This window comes from Dermacentor andersoni, chromosome 6 (assembly GCF_023375885.2).
Source record: "Dermacentor andersoni chromosome 6, qqDerAnde1_hic_scaffold, whole genome shotgun sequence".
Lineage (NCBI taxonomy): Eukaryota > Metazoa > Arthropoda > Arachnida > Ixodida > Ixodidae > Dermacentor > Dermacentor andersoni.
Window position 1 is genome coordinate 12,270,575 of NC_092819.1, and position 18,646 is coordinate 12,289,220.

The 18,646-nt window shown below is 46.1% G+C and overlaps 1 protein-coding gene across 2 annotated transcripts in view; it reads left to right on the forward strand.

The window, feature by feature from the left end:
* Positions 1-18,646, forward strand: part of LOC126521226 (MFS-type transporter SLC18B1-like) — a 44,640-nt gene that overhangs the window by 12,151 nt on the left and 13,843 nt on the right. For both annotated transcript variants that reach the window (XM_055065833.2, XM_050169855.3), the window contains exons 4-6: positions 10,779-10,926; positions 12,906-12,974; positions 13,327-13,429. In XM_055065833.2, coding sequence (XP_054921808.1) covers positions 10,779-10,926; positions 12,906-12,974; positions 13,327-13,429 — 320 coding nt within the window. The remainder of the gene's footprint in view (positions 1-10,778; positions 10,927-12,905; positions 12,975-13,326; positions 13,430-18,646) is intronic.

The following is an 18,646-nucleotide window of genomic DNA, read 5'->3' on the forward strand; positions in this document are numbered from 1 at the left end:
TCTGTCCTCTTTCTAACCCTTATCTCCCATCCCCAGTGTAGGGTAGCAAACGGAGACTGATATCTGGTTAACCTCCCTGCTTTCCCTCTTCATCTCTCTCTCTCTCTCTCTCTCTCTTTCCATAAATTCACCAGCCTCATAAGAACGCACGTTCAAGTACGCGTCAGAATATTGCACAGCACCGTACACATAGCAGATAACGGTTCAACATTTTAGCTGGTTTCGGATCAAATCGGTTCAAGTAGTCGATCTTGCGACACTGACGCACTTTGTTCGGTGCTGTCACTGCACATACAGTACGAGGCCAAGGTTGGCGTGGTGGTATCCAAGAGGTGACAGAGACCATCCTGTGAACATGCGAATGTGTCCTCGCCGCACGAAGCGAGCTATGGCTCGCTTCGTGCGGTAACAGTAACAGTGCGGTAACAGCAACAGTGCGGTAACAGTAACAGTGCGGTAACAGTAACAACGCGTTAAAATTCCGGTCGAATTTGGGATGTTGTAAGAAGTCATCAGCCTATATTTATGTTCACTGCAAGACGAAGGCCTCTCCCAGTGATCTCTAATTACCCTTTACCTGCGTTAGCTGATTCGAAGTTCTGCCTGCAAATTTATTCATTATTGCGATGGCAATTATATAGACACTCCAGGCGCATTTCCGCCGTCGGCTTCTGCCGCCGTGAGGTTCCGTGTAAAGTCCAAGGGTGCCAAAATAGTCACCGCGCGCCGTATGCTGCCTGTGCAAGTGAAAGCGTGCGAAGGTGAGCCGGCGATTGCGGCTCAATCTCGCGCACAGAACGCAGGAAAGCGGGGAGGAAGCCCGGCGTCTTCTGGTGCACGCAAGGCTCCGGGGGCAAGGTAGAGAGAGGGGGTAGGAGGAGAAGGGCATTCTACTCCGGGTGGCCCGGGAGTGCCCGCGACGGGGAGAGAGCCCGCCGTGCGTTGTGTTTTCGCGACTTCGTTCGCGTTTATGCGAGAGGCAGCGCGAAGGTAAATTGTTGCCGCGCTTCCTCACTCCAGCGTTTTGACAGCGAGTTTCGGTGGTGATCGAGTGAGATGTGTTCATGTTTGCTTGTGCGCGCGTGACAACATGCTTTTTAAATTTATTAGTATGCCTATGTTTACAAGTTTATATTGCTGGCAAAACTACTATCCTTACTTTGCATAGCTGTCTACTAATTTACTATCGCAATTGATATTTTGCATTTCGGGTGAAACTGCGACTTTTTCCATTACCTCACCTAATTTTCTGCCGTCGTCAACAGCGTTTGCTTTCCCCTAGCACAAACTGCGTATTTCTAAAGGAGCACCACTTCTCTGCCCTACAGTCAACGTGGCCTGCCCAGCTCCCATTTTTCCTATTTATTTCAACTACCAGTATTCCCATTCACTCTTTGATCGACACCGCTGTCTTACTGTCTCTTAACAGCATAGATCTGACATTTGTCGTTCCATCCCTTGTTTCAGCTGCCCTTAAGTTGATCTCAAGCTTCATTGTTAACCTCCAAGTTTCTGCGCCGTATGATAGTCCTGGAAGAACGGAATGATTGCACACTTTTCAACAATAGCGGTGGAGCCGTGTCATATATTTTCTTTTTTTTGTAATACCGGAAGTATTCGCTCCGACCCATTTTCATTCTTCTGTGGATTTGCTTGTCATGATCAGGGCTCACTGTGAGTAAGTGACCCAGATAAACTTATTCCTGGACACACTGTTGAGGCTGACTGTCGATCATGAATTCTTGTTCGCTTCACTGGTTATTCAACATTACCTTCTGCATATTAACCTTCAACATACTCTAATACTTTCTCGGTTAAGATCCTCAACCAATTGCTGCAATGTTCCCCCAGCGTTGATGAACAGGATAATGTCATCGATAAGCTGGAGGGTGTTGAAGCATTCGCCGTTGATCATCGCTCCCAATCCTTGCCTGTTTAATAGCATTAGATAGATTGCGCCTAGTTGCCTGACCGCTTTGTAGACAAGCATATTTCAACTTTTTTTTGCGGGTAATTAAAACATGTGAAGCCAACAATATCACTAAGGCAGAGTTTCAGCCTGAGGAGTTGCGGATACTTGTCCTATGTCTGAACGAAAATGTGGAAGTTACACATAAATGAAAGGCTTTTTTGAGTTGTGAGACGAATGCTGCAAGCACCATGACGTTGATGTGAAGTTCGTTCATTCCTTTAGGACAATCTATACGATATGCACTTACACCGCTATCAAGCCCAACGCAATACGGGGAGAGAGTTGGCGCCAAACAAACGGATGCATGCGGCCGAATAAAACAGTGCTCTGATAGCGAACGGGCTGGTGACGGCCGGCGCCGATGGCGGGAACGATGGAACGAGAGTCAACGGCTCACCTTGCTGAATAGTCAGACCACGCAACGTACTTGCGCATTCCTTCGGCTTCATGCATAATCGTCCAAGGGGCAGGGTGTGCCTGTACATGGGAATGGAGGTCGCCATCCGACCGCTTGCAAGGCATATTTCTGCTAGGATCATCATCTCCAAGTGACGGCGTTTACTTTAGCATGATGCAAACGAATCGTTTTCCCAGAAATTCGCCCCACGGTGTCATTCGACTGTTTATACCAACACGGTATTCCAAGTGTGAAACCGAAGATCCTGTGTGCGGTCAATTGTTATGAGAAGGAACAACACCGACTTTACAGTTGTTCTCACGCTGATCCAAAGTCTGCGGGGGCGGAAGAAGGCAGGAGCGATCGGTGACATAGAGGAACCAATGATTGTTTCGATCGTGCCGTGGGAGATACTGTTGCGGTATCTGAAGCCAGTGAACAACTCCTGGGGAAGACTACTGCTGAATCCCGGACGTATTGACAATTTCTGGGAAAGAATAACGGTCAGTTGATTGCTAATTACTGTGCCCTGTAGTATGAAATGATATTTGAAGAGAGGATCTAATTTTTGTGGGGGGGGGGGGGGGACGGAACTAAGAATAACAATCTGAACAATTTTCATTGTTTATCTGGAAAAGTCATCTAATTCAGCCGATGGGAACAGAACAGAAACAGTGTTACGAATAGGGTTTCTCGGAGCGTAAGTTGATTTACGCAGAAAACTACCTAAAACAGTCGCATCAAGCTTCCTCAACATAACTACCGCTAATTACCCACAAATATCGTATATTCGTCCAATCGCAATGAATTAAGGGATCGAATTGTGCGCCGACGGGAGAGCAAACAAGACAGCATACTTCGAGCAGCGCAAATGATGATCTAGCTGATACGACACATGCTTTAGTGACCGTGCTGAGCGTCGTGCATGCTTCACATTGTTCACTTCGCGATACCAGGCCACTGTGGCCACCCCATCGTGTCGACTTGACTACTGCGCAGCAGGCGCGGAGCAGCGTAAGGCCGTCGCCGGCTGGAATAACGTTCTTGGCCTTGATTCACAAACGCCTATGAAGAGTTTCTTAAGTGGGAGGAGAAAAACACTGAAAGAAAATCGCATGAAGCGACTGAAAGACGTGAGTGATGTCCTTTCATCCAGGACTGATGTTATTCTGGGATTTAGAAAAAGCGACTCCATAGCCAACCATAAGACAATTCTGGCTGTCGCCTGCTGGAGCTTGGTATTGCAAGCTTGCTGACCTTACGAACAGTTTTAGCTTTTTGTGGTGCTGCAACGTAAAGACATTTCAAATTTTCTATTCCAATTCTGCAATCAGTCGGCCAAGATTGGTGAAAAACATTTTTGGACCACCCCCACTTCGCCTGTCTATCACGCGGCGTCACGAAGACCGCGATAGCTCCCCATCTGATATGATGTGAACAGACTGATTATGCATGATTGGAAAGAACAAAAGAAAAATAGTTATTTATGATTCAACGCCTTTTCGGCATTAGCCCTCGGCTATTGGTCAAAAGTTTTCGGGCTGCACCCACTTCACCTGCCTGTCAAGTAACGTCACAAAACCGCGAGAACTCACCACGTCAAAGTGACGTGTACGCGTTAAAGATGCATTTATACGCCGAACAAAACTAAATTTTCTTCTGAATAGCCACAGGCTGCCCCATTCCGAAAGGAACAAAAGATGGCTGCAGCCGATCACTCAGGCACTGGCTACTCACACCTGCCGGAGAGCATGGGGTTATTTGCGTACAATAAACCTTGTTGCGAGGCCGTGTAATGCTTTCGAGAATTTTCGACACGTTTACAACCTCGTTCTGCCAACTCTTTGCTGAGGATTCGTTTTAACCGCATTCTTAAACTTCCCTTGCATGCCGTCGCAGTTTTTGACCAGCCACCGCAAGCTAAGTAACGGAAAGAGGACCGATCGCCGACGCCGGCACCGTCCTCTTCATCTGGTTATTGATTTTCAGTGCACTGGCTCGGCCCCAGCGATTGCTTCTCCACTTGAGCGTGCTCCTCGCCTCTTGTAAGCCAATTAGGATAAGACAAGCCGCTGCGTGTAGGCAACGTTATTCGTTTTTAAAGCAAGGAAAAGTGACCTCCTATAAAGGTGGAGAGCGTTTGATTGGTCTGTTCAGACAACCCTGCGGGTCACCGCCCGATGCTTGCGTCGGCGGTTAGGCAAATATGACGTCAGGAGATTGGAATAAAAACATATTGGAATAGTTTTACGTTGTAGTGCCCTAGAATACGCTCTTTTCGTATGATTTTTCTTACGCCAAAGTTTGTTCGTAAGTTCCCTTATTCAACTCCACCTTTGGGGTTGTCAATGCGATACCACTATTGTATATGAAAATATGCGTAGGTCAAACTCGACGTCATGTCAATGACCATGCACAGAGGCGTGATATATTAATATATACCTAACCCGCACATCGGATCGCATGCATGTGTGAGCCCCATCATAGTATATTGTCACGGTGCAACCAAGACCGGCGCGAGTCAGGAGACGATTTGACGTGTAGAGGTGAAATCGGTCTTGACAGCCATCTTCTTTATGCATTGTTGTCTGTCTTGTAAATATTATAAGTACATCTTTATACGTGACGTCTGCAACGTAACAGTATAGAGATGCCGGACAGAAGTATAGTGACATGCTAAAAAGTTAGTCATTGGCAGTTTTAAGAAATGAGGCACGAATACCAGTAGTGCGAAATAACGGGAACTTAGATAATTAGTGCACGCGCGTTTTCTTGCATATGTATCAGATTTTTACCTGTGATTAAACCAGTTGGTGCAGCGCCTATCACGTCGATTTGCCTAATTACGTCTAATTATTTGTATACTATTACACAAGTGCATAATATATCTTAATAAGTATTGAGTTAATATGTATCCTATTGACCGTAACCAACTCACCTTGCACGAAAAGACTAGTGTTCTGGGGTTCATTATGCGTTTCTCACTAGAGAGGTGCGAATAAGTATTCAAATATGTATCAAATATGATGAAAAATACGACAGAAATAAGACTCCAATAGTCGTTGCTGTCCAATGAATATTCGATTCGCAATTTCAGCACTTGAAATGATCAACTATTCGTTTCTCTTCGAATATTAAAATTAAGCGAATTTATTGGAGCCTCGAGAAAGAAGGACCGATGCGAGCGAGAAAGAATGATTCTTCCTGCTGCAGACTCGCGGTCACAACGACCGCGGCAAAGGCACCAGTTTCTCAGCTAACAAACGGGGCAGAAAACTTCGACCCAATAATTTTCTGTCATTCATTAAGAATGCCTCGCTTTTAGGCAACCTATGTATACCGATTGGGAGCCTCAATTCAGGCAACTTAATTGATTACTTAACGAGGCTCGCCATGTTTGCATCCCTTTAAAACGATGCGCGTTGCTTCAGTATCGCATTACTCTCCTTCAGCGAACACAGCCCTCTGCGTGCATCTCCTGAAGTGTTCTTCTCTTGTGCCGTTAATGCGTCAGACAGCTGGAAACCGGTGTTTCTCAGCTGCAAACTGCTCGCCTGCAACGCCACTCTCAAATGCACGTTGCGAGTGGCACTACAGGCGTGCATCGAACAACTTAAGTAAGCCGCATTTTATTCCCAACGAACTGTACAAAATCTTTATATTTCAGTTTGTTTAGAAGCGAGAAAAAATTCAACATTCAGTTTTGTAACAAAAGTCATCTTTATTGAATAATCGTATTGGATTAAATTGGGAAAAAGCGTGGCAGTTTGGGCGAGTTGGTATGTCATGACTGTTTTAGGCTTGTAGCGCAGCTCAGGACGAGCAAAAAAGGAAGGAGGTAGGGGTAATCAAAGGGAGCGGAAAACAGGGTGAGCGCTAACTTCCAACTGATGGTTTATTTCGTGACCCAAGACTACTTATACATTCGCAAACCATGTGACATCAAGAGAAAACAAAGAAAACCAAGCAACAAAACCGATAGTGACCAAGTGGCAACATATTTAGACAGCCTGTGGCTGCAGTCGGAGATACGCCAATTCATTGCTTGATAATGATAATGAGGGTGAGCTTACACATGCATGGCCCATACCAATGATAGCCTTTCCTTCGATGATTTCTCTTGTGAGGTGATTACGACTGCGACCAAGAATGACGCATTCCTCTAAGACAGGTTCGCAACCACACGTTTTGCAGTGCTGCGTTTTGCAGTGCTGCGACTGCGTTTTGCAGTCGTAATCAGCTCACAAGAAAAATCATCGAAGCAAAGGCTATCATTGGTCTGGGCCATGCATGTGTAAGCTCACCCTCATTATCATTATCAAGCAATGAATTGGCGTATCTCCGACTGCAGCCACAGGCTGTCTAAATATGTTGCCACTTGGTCACTATCGGTTTTGTTGCATGGTTTTCTTTGTTTTCTCTTGATGTCACATGGTTTGCGAATGTATAAGTAGTCTTGGGTCACGAAATAAACCATCAATTGGAAGTTGGCGCTCACCCTGTTTTCCGCTCCCTTTGATTACCCCTACCTCCTTCCTTTTTTGCTCGTCCTGAGCTGCGCTACAAGCATTAATTGTCATAAATTGGGAAATTTCGCCATTTCTTATTTCAGTTTCTTACATATCGTAGTGAAGCGAAAGCACTGTAAAAATGTCCGTCACTATACGGAGGAGTTCCGTCATTATACAGAGGAATTGCAGGTAAAAATATGGAAAGCATGTCGTGTCTTTAAAAATACGGCAAAAGATGCCGTTAATATACGGAAATGCTCCCGTTTTAATTCTTACGGACATTTCACTGTAATAATACAATGGCTACGCTGTTTTGCACGAAACAGACAGAATTCCGTATTTTTGTTATGCAAACATCTGTATTTCTGCGAGGAAAACTATACACGCTGTCTGAATGAGCGCTTGTACTCACAAAGTTTCATCTAACAATGTTTTATTGAAGACGCAAACTGTACGTATTACGAAGACACGTACAAAATGTGGGAGTTAGCCGTCTACGAAAAGCTGCAATAACAGATCTATAAATATATATATAAACGCAACCTCTATACCCCTGCTCATATGCGCAAATATATGCGTGTGTTTGCAATGTTCTCAAATTAAGCGCTTTGTAGTTAATAATACAGCATTTTTGCACATAAAATTGAAATGCATAATTGAATAATTAACAAAAAATTGTTAAATAATTTTTAACTAATGACCTTATGGCCCACATTGCAATTTACAAATTCTAGCCGTAGAGTTCGCAAGGCCGATGCACTTGGAATGAATTCTCAGAATGACACCAGTTTCGAAGTATTATTTCCCGCACTTTGCGGAGAAATGCATAGGCGTTCCAGTTACTTTTGTGCTTGAATGCATGAACGCCGTTTTGTTAATAAAGTAACTGGATCTCCTACGCATTTCTCCGCAGATTTCGGGAAATTATATGTCGAAACTGTTGTCATCCTGAGAATTCGTTCCAAGTGCATCCTCCTTGCGAACTCCACGGCTATAATTTGTAAATTGCTGTATGGGCCATAAAGTAATTAGTTAAAAGGATAATTAGTTGTTTTTTAATCAGCCATTATGCATTTCAATTTCTTGTGCAAGTAATGTCCGCCTCCTCGAGTAGACCCGCTCATGAATTAGGATTGTGCTATCTGCAACACGCAACCTTTAAAAATGTTTGAAAGTGTTCGCTGAAACACCTGGTGTATTCGTGTTTCAGTTCTTACAGTGAAACCTCAATCTTTCTCACACTGCCCCTAGTCACACTGCTCAAAGAAAGCTTTTAGAAAGTTGTGAACTGGAATGCCAGTGTATTTTGGGGTACATTTCGGGCGTGGACATCTCAAAAATAGTACAGGAATTTCTATAAGTTGACAGCAATTTATGATCGTGGAACGATTCCGTCATTGCAATTTGTGCCCTATTGTGAATAATCTGAAATAGTAATTTGTGTGCATATAATAGCTAACAGAATACTGATATTAGTCATGCATCTAATATCCGTCGCTAGGAATAAGTCCTTTGAAGAAGCCGTATTGTGACATCATCTACATGTAATTTTTTATAAATGTGTTCAAAGTAATGGAAAATATAGCATATTTCATGTCTTGATAAGGAACATATATTCCTTGATATATATATATATATAGACGTGTGCACCCACAGACACCTACGTTACACCTACATACGTATGTACATACGATGTTCCCAATGAAGTGTGCCTGGGGACAACCATCGCTTTTGCTCAAATGACAGAGCACCGCATACATCATGAGTGAGTGAGTGAAATAACTTTAATAGGTCCAGACAAGACACAGGGGAGACCCCGCGCCACTCGGCTAGTCCCACGTAGGGACCGCCAAGCCGAGCTTGACGGCCCGATCGCGGCCACTCTGGACGGCGAGGGTTTGGTCGTTGAGTTCGGGACTGCCCAAGAGCGCAGCCCACCTAACCTCGCTGGAGGAGGAGCCGATGGCTTTGCCCTCCCGCAGCACATGATCCAATGTTGCCGTTAGTCCTCAGGCAGGGCAGTCCGCACTGGGATACCTTTCAGAGTATATTGCATGAGGAACCCCAAGGTTAGGATACTCACGGGCTTGTAAAAGTCGATGGGTCACCGCCCGCGCCCTGCACAAGGCGGGATACTTGGTGTGTGTGGATGTGTGGTAAACGGATGCGTGGTAACCTCACGGAACGTGAGCAAGGGTTCCCCGCGGGGCAGGGATACTGCGGAGGCGGCGCGGTCAGTGAGTCATCGCGCGGCCTCGTGCGCGCCCTCGTTAGCGTTAGAAGGAGAGCCCTCAGTCGACCTCAAGTGAGCGGGAAACCAAGTGATAGAATGCGGAGAGATACTATTGACGCTTTGGAGAATGCGGAGGGCCTGAGGGGAGACCATCCCGGTTTGGTAGGCCTTAATACATCATGCCGAGGGGATTGTTGCGGCTAAGGCCGCTGGTAAATATTTCTTGTTTTCTTGCTAGTTTCATTCACTATTATTATGAAGATTATTGCAAAATAAACCATTATGTTTAATTAAAAATTCGGGTGAAGGTTTCTATTCCCTTTTTAGCCATGTTTATTGCAACAAACGTAGTACATAACATGTGAGTGAAGAAAGACGGGTTACTGGGAGATGAAGACTTGCAACGGTCAATGTAGGACCTCCTTTTTGACGAAGGAAATTAAATGAATGAATGAATGAATGTTGGACGAACGAGATATTGCTGAGCCCGGAGTCAGTATTTTGACAAATGAACTTGTCTTCATGAGTGCATCAGCTGGTTTAAGCCCGACCCTCATGGAGCCACGTATTCGCTTCACCGCCACTCATGCGGCGATCCAGCGGCAAACGCCGCCGAGCCGCTATCAATGTGGCCAGCCGTAACGCAGGGGATTACTGTTTCTTAAGTGTAACCGACAGTAAAGTCTAGCATGTTGTGACACTTAATAACGCCATAACTTAGTGTTTGAAAATTCTTCCGCAGTTATTTCTTCTATTTTTACGCCTGGCTATTCGCAGCCTACAGAAAGCGCAGAAAACAGCTTAGCTCTGCCAACGTTGTGTCTATGCGGATACAGTTGCTAGTGCAGACAGAGAACACCTTCAAAGTGCGGACCGCTCTCACACACCGGTAGACAGTCTAGGATATGTTAAGGTGTCGTGTGCTAGGGTCCGTCCGGCTCATGTCCACACTCGGCGACCACCTCTTCCCATGCCGTCATCTTACGCTGGTCTTTGTAGTCGGACCTGCATCAGTCCCACAGCACTGATCCTTTTTGCACCACGGCTATCAGTCTATTATAGAATTGTACGCGTGCGGCTTTCAATGACTTCCTTTGCGAATGCACTGGCTGGTCGTACACTTCTTGCATGTTACCACACACGGGAAATGTTGCGGCGCTACAAAAACAAAAGATTACGAGCAGGATCCCACAAGCGATGATCATGGGTTCACCGCCGCCATGAATACCATGATGAAGCGGCCGGAAGTGCTTGCTTATGATTGGCTCGAGCATGTCGCCGCGAGCTGAACGCTTCCGGCGGTAGACGAAAATATATGTCCCCTCCAAGTCGGCAGGGTGCGTCCCGATTTTTGACGCCGGACGTAGAGCGGTCGCCATCGGACGAAGTTCGCCACTTGGACGCCGGAATTCGTTCCATGAGGGCCTCGCGTTCAGTGGCGGCTGCTTCGGTTTTGCCGCACCCTTCCAAGAAAGCTGTTGCACTGACGAAGACAAGCCCCTTGCCAAACCATTGACTCTGAGCTGAGGCTTAGCTTGTTCGCTGATCACTAACTTGTCAATGTTACGATGACAACTTTGTCACTCCTCGCCTCCCTGAATCTGCCTTATGCACTCAGTTCTTCCATTTCTAAAGCCTCTAATATTCAATGCATGTCTCTTGCAGGCTTATGTACTGGTCACCCGGCGGCAAAGTTTTCCTTGGCCTCTGTCTAGTACTCGCCATCGTTGGTGGCTTCTTTTCTACCGTGTACATCGTTTCGGCGTACTCTGTTGTCACTGCGGAGTTTCCGGTGCACACGGGACTCATAATTGTAGGTGGGCTCTTGCCTAAACTTGTTTACTTTTACCGCATCTACACACATATTTTCGCATAATGCTCGCACCAGTACATTGGCTGTGAATTTTTTTTTCTCTCGAGTAATCATGACACTCTCGAAATTTGCTCCAGCGACAGTCGTTTGCTTCTTCCGATGTTACTGTTGACGCTGACTCTCAATACATCAGTACGAGTAACATTATTTATTCGTTTAAAAATTATAGGCACCGCTAGTGTCTGGAAATAAATGGAATTTGCAGTTCCTGCTTGTGTAGAGACTGTGCTCATGTTACAAAGGTATGTGCTGTTTATCGGTATTACTTTGTTTGGATTTACGCTGGCTGCCGTGAGTGCTTACTGCCACATTTTTCTCCTTTTTTTAGTTGTTCTATCGGAAGATTTCTGCCGTGTAATTATCGCATCCTCTAACAAAGCATCAATTTGCCGCGAAAAAACGTGTGAGCATTCTGCGAGTAAATGAGATATATTTCACTGCTTCTTTTTAGGGGAACCAATTTTAAAATGGCCCTTTTGTAAAATGGCTCTACTTCTTACACCTCAGTCGTGAAGAACTCGATAATTTTTAATGAGCCACTAGAAATTATTTTCATAATAGGCCGTCAACAGAATCGAAGAAACCTTATACTCTTATAACTGTCTCCTTCATTGTAGTTGTCTCGTTTCACTTAAAGCAATCACCATCTAGCCTAACAACTTCTAATTTGTTCTAGTGCAGGCAAAACAACAAAACCGACATCGAAGGCACATGAGACAACATACAGCCCTAACTTTAGCACTATGAACTGTTTAGTGTTCCTTCGATGTCCCTCTGATTGACCCTGTACTACAACAAATTGGATGACGACTTACTCACAAGCCTATCTTGCCACTCTTATAGCCTAAGATATCCTCCTCCGGTAGTTTCAGGCTACGAACGGCATGTCCTTATCAGAGTGGCATAGCGTTCCTGTCGGAGAAAGTAGAGAGCACAGAGTGTTAAATAAAGGAAGCGTATACGCAAAATCGACAATGATTATTATTAAGGAGCAAAAAACATACACAATACGTGTACGAGAGTGTTATCCCACTACTGCTAATATTCAAAGTGTTCTCGCATGTATAGATGAGAGCGTCAATAATCTTTCTAATTGCTTGGTCCCAATTTTTGGCTACTATCACGATGCTGTGTATCTCGACGTTGCACTGGCAGCTGCGGTGGTGCTTAGCCAGGTGCCCAGATGACACTCCGTTTAGGATAAAAGCACGTTCTCTGGCTCGGTCATTCACGAGTATTGCGTCAGGCCGATGTAACACATTCTACAGGAGTACACCACACGCGCGTATCTGGTATGGTATGAATTCTATAAGCCAAGGGCGTCCGATTTCGAGTTGATGCAGTGTTTTATCCTCGTTACGTTTAGTTCCGCATTATTTCTTTGATTGTATTCAGAATTCTTTCACAGGACACGTGCTACTTAGCTAAAGTTAAGATGTTATCGAGGGTACTCAGCTACGAAAAACACCGCAATTAAACGCCATAATTTTGGTGGTCTTTAGCACCATAGTCATTCAACTACCCTTGCCCGAAACCTCAAAACATTCTTTTTACTTCTGAAGGCCGGAATACAATCTCCGCTAGCGAGAGCCAAACACGCGACTGTAATCTCAGCGATAAAATTTCATGGCCACGACGCTGCTGCGGCCGCTATTTTGCGAATAATGTACCTGAACAAAAAAGAAAGCTTAAAGCGATATATTTCAAGAGTTGCGAGATCAACATGTCGTAGTGTGCATTGATAGTTGTTGAACTTAAATCCCACAACCTACGATTCACAGTTGACCGTCTGCACTGGTCTTTCAACATGATTTGTGAACATTTACTAAATAAACCATCATATCTAATGTGCCGCTATTGTTTCAGAATATAAGTTTGTGTCAACCGCAATAAATGTGCAACACATCCTGTCTTTCCAGTCTACAATGGAATTCATGTGGGGCGCAGGATCTATGATCGGGTCTGGCATCGGCGGGGTGCTAATTGACGTAAGTAACAAAAATATATTTGCGCCGATGCTTACCGGAACTAGCCCCGGTATTCTCTGACGATCCTCCACACGAAGCCGCACCCCCGTTACGAGCAGTTGAGCACAGCGCCACCCGTCGACTGAAAGACGACGCTACGCTTCTCAATAACTGCTATGGAGTGTCAGTGAAGCGCAGTGGGCGCCGCCGTCAACTTTCTCGAGTCGAGGTGGAGGGCTCGGTGGAGGAACGTTCTAGAATATTGGAGTAAGTGTCTCTTGAGTTTCAAGCCACGCATTTCTTTCTCCTATTATTATATTACAATTCATTTCGATGCGTATCCACGAGTGGCGTTTCTTTGTTTCGTCTTTAGGCCTGGGCTTTTCCTCTGCCCTTCTTCGTAATGGCAGCACTGGTGAGCTTTTCACTCCCATGGACGACCCGCTCACCAAAGATACCCGACAAACCTCTAAAAGGTAAGACACGTATTCAGACTTCTGACAGAACTGCAGGGAACGAAGCCTTCGTGAAGTAAGCAAAGATATCGACGGTCTCTTGAATTAATTCAAAGAAGTGTGTCAGGCTGCTATATGCACGGCTTTCAGAGACAATGATGCTTGCAACATGGCCACACATGTCGCAGGCTTACAAAGTAAAGCAGCTACTACTACAGTTTATGAGATGGACTGGCCTCAATCACCGACTGTAGACGTGATGGGCAGTCCCACGCGTTCGCACTGCGAATGCTTCCTCCCCTCCCTCTCCTACCTGTGTTTTCATCTGTTAACCCCATTCCCCCTGCTTAGGGAAGCAAACCGGATGCGCCCTTGGTTGACCTCCCTATAATTCCTTACCTACCTCCCCCTCACTCCCCCCCCCCCCAGAAAAAAAAGATATCATCCGGCTTAGAGCCGCAGGAGAGAGAGAGAGAAAGAGATAGAAAGAAAAAAAAAGGCAGGAATGTTAACCAGAAAAGTGTCGGTTGGCTACTTTACGCAGGAGGAAGGAAAGCATATTTAGCGCCAGCAAACAAGGACGTAAGGGAGACGACAACACAATGCGCTAACTTCAACAACTTGATTTTCAGGAAGTACACCTATATAAACCATGCACAGTGGCGCCACCTTATCCAAATCTTATCCATCCAAAAAAGCCGTCTCCTTATCTAACAGGTCGATTGAAGGGGCACTAACACACGTGTCTCTATTCCGCCAGATAGCCTGCGCTTCAATGATCTCTCGCACGTCTTTATCTTCGTGCTTTGCAAGAACCCGACAGGATTCATAGACCGGCGCACAGCCGCATTCTTGACAGTGGGTTGACAGATGACCGTTTTGCTTATTTTTCACAGTTTGGCAATGTTCCCGTAATCGGTCATTAAGACATCTCCCTGTCTGTCCGATGTATTTCTTCCCACAGGACAGCGGAAGCTCATATACAACACTTTCTGCGCATCCCACTGGCGCTTTCCGATGATTCGTAGAGCACCCGGCAGCTGGCTTACGGTACGGGTCTGTCAATCGACATATTTTTGCCAGCTTTTCTGGTGCGGAAAAGACCACTTTTGTGTCCACCCGGCTAGCCATTTTCTTAAGTTTATGTGCCGTTCTATGCAGGTAGGGCGCTACCGCTACCTTCCTTCTACGTTCCGTCCCTTGATTTGCCGTGTCCTGAATTGTGCTATCCGACTTGCACCTTTTTAGCAGCCCCTCGACGACCGAAACTTGCACTGATTCCGGAAACCCTGCTGCTGATAGCCTTCCCGATTGATCCATAAGGCTCGTATAGATCTTGTGGTGGCAAGACTTCTTTAGAGCATTTCCAAAGCATAAGTTGGCAATGCTCCTCTTGACAAGCTTCGAGTGGGCTGACCTATATGATAACAGGGGCTTATTAGCTCTAGGTTTATACTCCCAACACGTGTGCCGTTCCATGAACTCGAGCTGAATGTTTAGGAAGCGCAGCACGTTATTGGAGGGCTCTTCAATCGTGAGAGTAAGTGGGCTAAGGCCTGCAGAAAATACTTCGTAAAGCTTGCCTACCGTAAAACGTGCGTCAGGTTCAAAAAGAACGAGATAGTCGTCAACGTATCTGACAACTTTAACCACCCTGTGCTCCGACAAGGTACGGGACAGGATTCTGTTATGGTGAGCTAGAAAGATGTCACTTAGTATGGGCGCCAAACATGAACCGATGCAAACCCCTTGCTTTTGAATGAATATGTCGTCGTTCCATGCTGCATATGTAGACTGAAGGTAGCAACTAAGCATGTCTAAAAAGCCTTGAACGGACAAACCGGCTGAATTTTGGAACGGTACCACGCCATACTCGTCTATGCACTCTTCTACACAAGTAATTAGTTTCTTTTGAGGCAAGGAGTAGTACAAGTCCTTTATGTCAAAGGAGCAAGCTGATAAGCTTTTGTCAGAATTTCCTTTCAGGAAATCTACGATTTCTGCAGAGCCCCTAACCAAAAATGGGTCGTCAATATTAAGAATTCGCAGCTTATCTTGCAAGAAAAGAGCGAACTTTTTCTGCCAAGAACCTGTTTCTGAAACTATTACCCTTAATGGGTAATCGGGTTTGTGCGTCTTCGCACTAAACATAATTTGAAGGCAACCAGACTTTGCGTTGTCAATTTCACGAACCAAGTGACTAAGGTCTGCCTTCTTACAAAGACGCTTCGCTTCTAGCTTGATTTTTCGGAGAGACACATTACTACACTGGTCGAACACAGAGGCAATCGCAGAGCAGGCTTTCGCATTAAAATCACCTTCCTTGAGGACAACAAAGCCACCTTCCTTGTCCGCTGGCAAAACACACAGACCATTTTGCCTCAAAAACGAAGTTGCGCGCTTAACCGGTACACGTGAGACCATCGGTTTGTTGCGCGAAACCACATCGACCCCTTCAGAGATACATCGATTCACTTCACCTTGTGGGGCGCACTTTGAAATCCTTCGCACAATGCTCAGAAGTTCCGGTGCGCTCAACCTTGGTTCTACGGCGAACTTGGGGCCAAGTTCAAGAACACCTTCAACGTAGTCTGGAAGACTAACCTCGCCGAAGGTCCTGACGCCACAAGGTCCGGCAGGTTTCTTCTTAGGGATGCTGTCACGCAGGCCGGGTAAGGTCCTCTGCCACAGAAATTCCGTGCCGCTACTGATGATCGCCAGGAAGTCGGTCCACTTCCTGCAGGCACCCTGTTGTTTCCCTGGAGCGCCCAGAGTCACTCTCAGCAAACCTTTCACCACTCTCGCTTGCCTTTGCCACTCACTTCTCATTATCTTTAGGACTCTGATGCCATGGCCAACGGAAGGAGGAAGGCCACCAAACAACCGCAGGACTTCGTTGGGCAAATGTTTGCAGCGAATGTAGAAGGAAAGTGACCGAGCTTGGCAATTGGCGTAGATGAGGAGGGAAGCCACTGAACATGGATTTAACGATGAACACAGAAAAGAGCCCGATGTACTAGAAATAAATTGTAGCATTGCCATTTGTTGGGCGTGTTGGTAAATTGAAAGCATATTTAGCGCCAGGAACAAGGACGTAAGGGAGACGACAACACAATGCGCTAACTTCAACAACTTGATTTTCAGGAAGTACACCTATATAAACCATGCACAGTGGCGCCACCTTATCCAAATCTTATCCATCCAAAAAAGCCGTCTCCTTATCTAACAGGTCGATTGAAGGGGCACTAACACACGTGTCTCTATTCCGCCAGATAGCCTGCGATAGGAAGGAAACCAGATAGGAAGGAAAGAATGGGAATATAAAGAAGGGAGACAGAGTATTACTAAGCTACAAAGGGAACCACGGCTTTTCAAGAAACTGCCTTGTCATATTCAGTGTGCCTCCGCTTCGACTTGTCGACTTTTTGGTCTCGCTCTGCAATCTGCCAGTTAGCCTAATCGGTAGAAGAACCACTCCGGAAAGGCGTTGTTCCCGGGGTTTATCCCAGACCTAGGGCTGTTTTTGAAGACAAAACCTTTTTTTGCTGGCCTCATGCAGGTTTGGTGTAACCGGAATCTGGTTACCTATCTTGTAAGTTCTTCACAAAAGGGACAATTTTGTTTGTTTCTAGTATCGTAAGAATCATAAAAGGGTATCAAATGATGGGTCTCGATAAGACAAAGGGCGAAAAATAGACACAAATGAAAACACTTAATGAAAATCGAAATGAAAGTACAAAAATATAAGAATACGTGCGCTATAATGTCGGATGCAACAGCTGTCTTTCTAAGAGTGCAAGATAGATGGCGTCACAATAGCGGGCCGCCGTAGGGTGCCTCGATAGCAAAGCTGCCGATCAGGGTAGTGGCGCTCTTTGAGCAGCCCCGCGCCGCTGTACACCACAATGACGGTCCAGATAAAGCTCGATGTGTCTTTTGTGTCACTGGTTTCAGGATGAAACGAACATCTGGGCAAATATTATGGGAGGTCAAGATATTATTAATTTACCAGAGATTATATTTTAGCCCGGAAAAACAAGCTTCTACATTAGAATAATCCTATAGAATTTTATTTCACGCCATGAGATGAATCCCCTTGTCAAGGCAGTCAATGTGGAAGAGCGGAAACGGGACGACGCCGCACCTGTTCGCCGCACCAAGGACAGCGTCGACGCTCGGGAAGCGCGCCTTGCCCGATTGCGTGAATCCGCACGAGTCTGCCGTTTCAAGGACAGTGTCTCTGTGAGTCTATATGGGGGGGGAAAAAAGAAAGGAGTATCAACCAAAGTCGACGCGAACGAAAACGAGGTCTACGTACATGCGCAGAAAAAATGTGGGCACTTTGCACTAGCGGCGCAACGCTGGGTCACAGCTGAGCTATATAGTTCCGGCTTTTGCTAAGTGTTGCTAGGTTTTGCGAGGTTATCCATGGCTCGGGTAGGTTCATACTAAGTGTTGCTAGGTTTTGCTAAGTTTCGCCAGGTTATGCATGGCTTGGTCAGGTTCACTCTAAGTGCTGCTATGGGTTTTGCTAAGTTTTGCTATGTTATGCATAGCTTGGCTATGCTCATACCAAGAGTTTCTAGGTTTTGCTAAGTCTTACGAGGTTATGCATGGCTTGACTATGCTCATATTAAGTGTCGCCAAGGCTTCCTAAGTTTCGCGCAGCTTTTGCGAGGTCATACACAGCAAGGCCGGTAAGCCACACAAGCCCCAGCATGTCACACGCACACAAGCCACACTACATGCATCACAATTTATTATATACAGTGCTTCAGTACCAGTCGTCAACATCGTCGATCCGGTCATCGTTCTCGACGTCCGATCGTCGTCGTGGTCGTTGTCATGGTCGGGGGCGGCGGGGAAGGCTTCGCGAAGCACTTGCAAGGCAGAGCTCTTCTGTTCAAAGTTCCGCACCGATCTCGCCGTGGACAGATTCGCGTCGAACCAGAGGTGGTCACAAACGCGGCAGCTGTGCGCGACCTCTATGCCGAGGAATTTGCGCTGAAAGCAGTCGTTCGCACCTTCCGCGGATTTGCGGATTTGCCGTTGGAATTTCACGGTGACGCGCAGGCCCGGAACCGATTCCTGGCGGCGCCGAGCATTCAGTCGGCAGCGTTCATTGTCTCTGGCCCGAAACTCGGGATACTCGGCTCCGTGACAGAGTTTGTCGGCGGCGGCCTCAACGCCATGGGTAGAATCAGCTCTCCTTCGTCGATCGTAGTCCCGCTGAGCCAC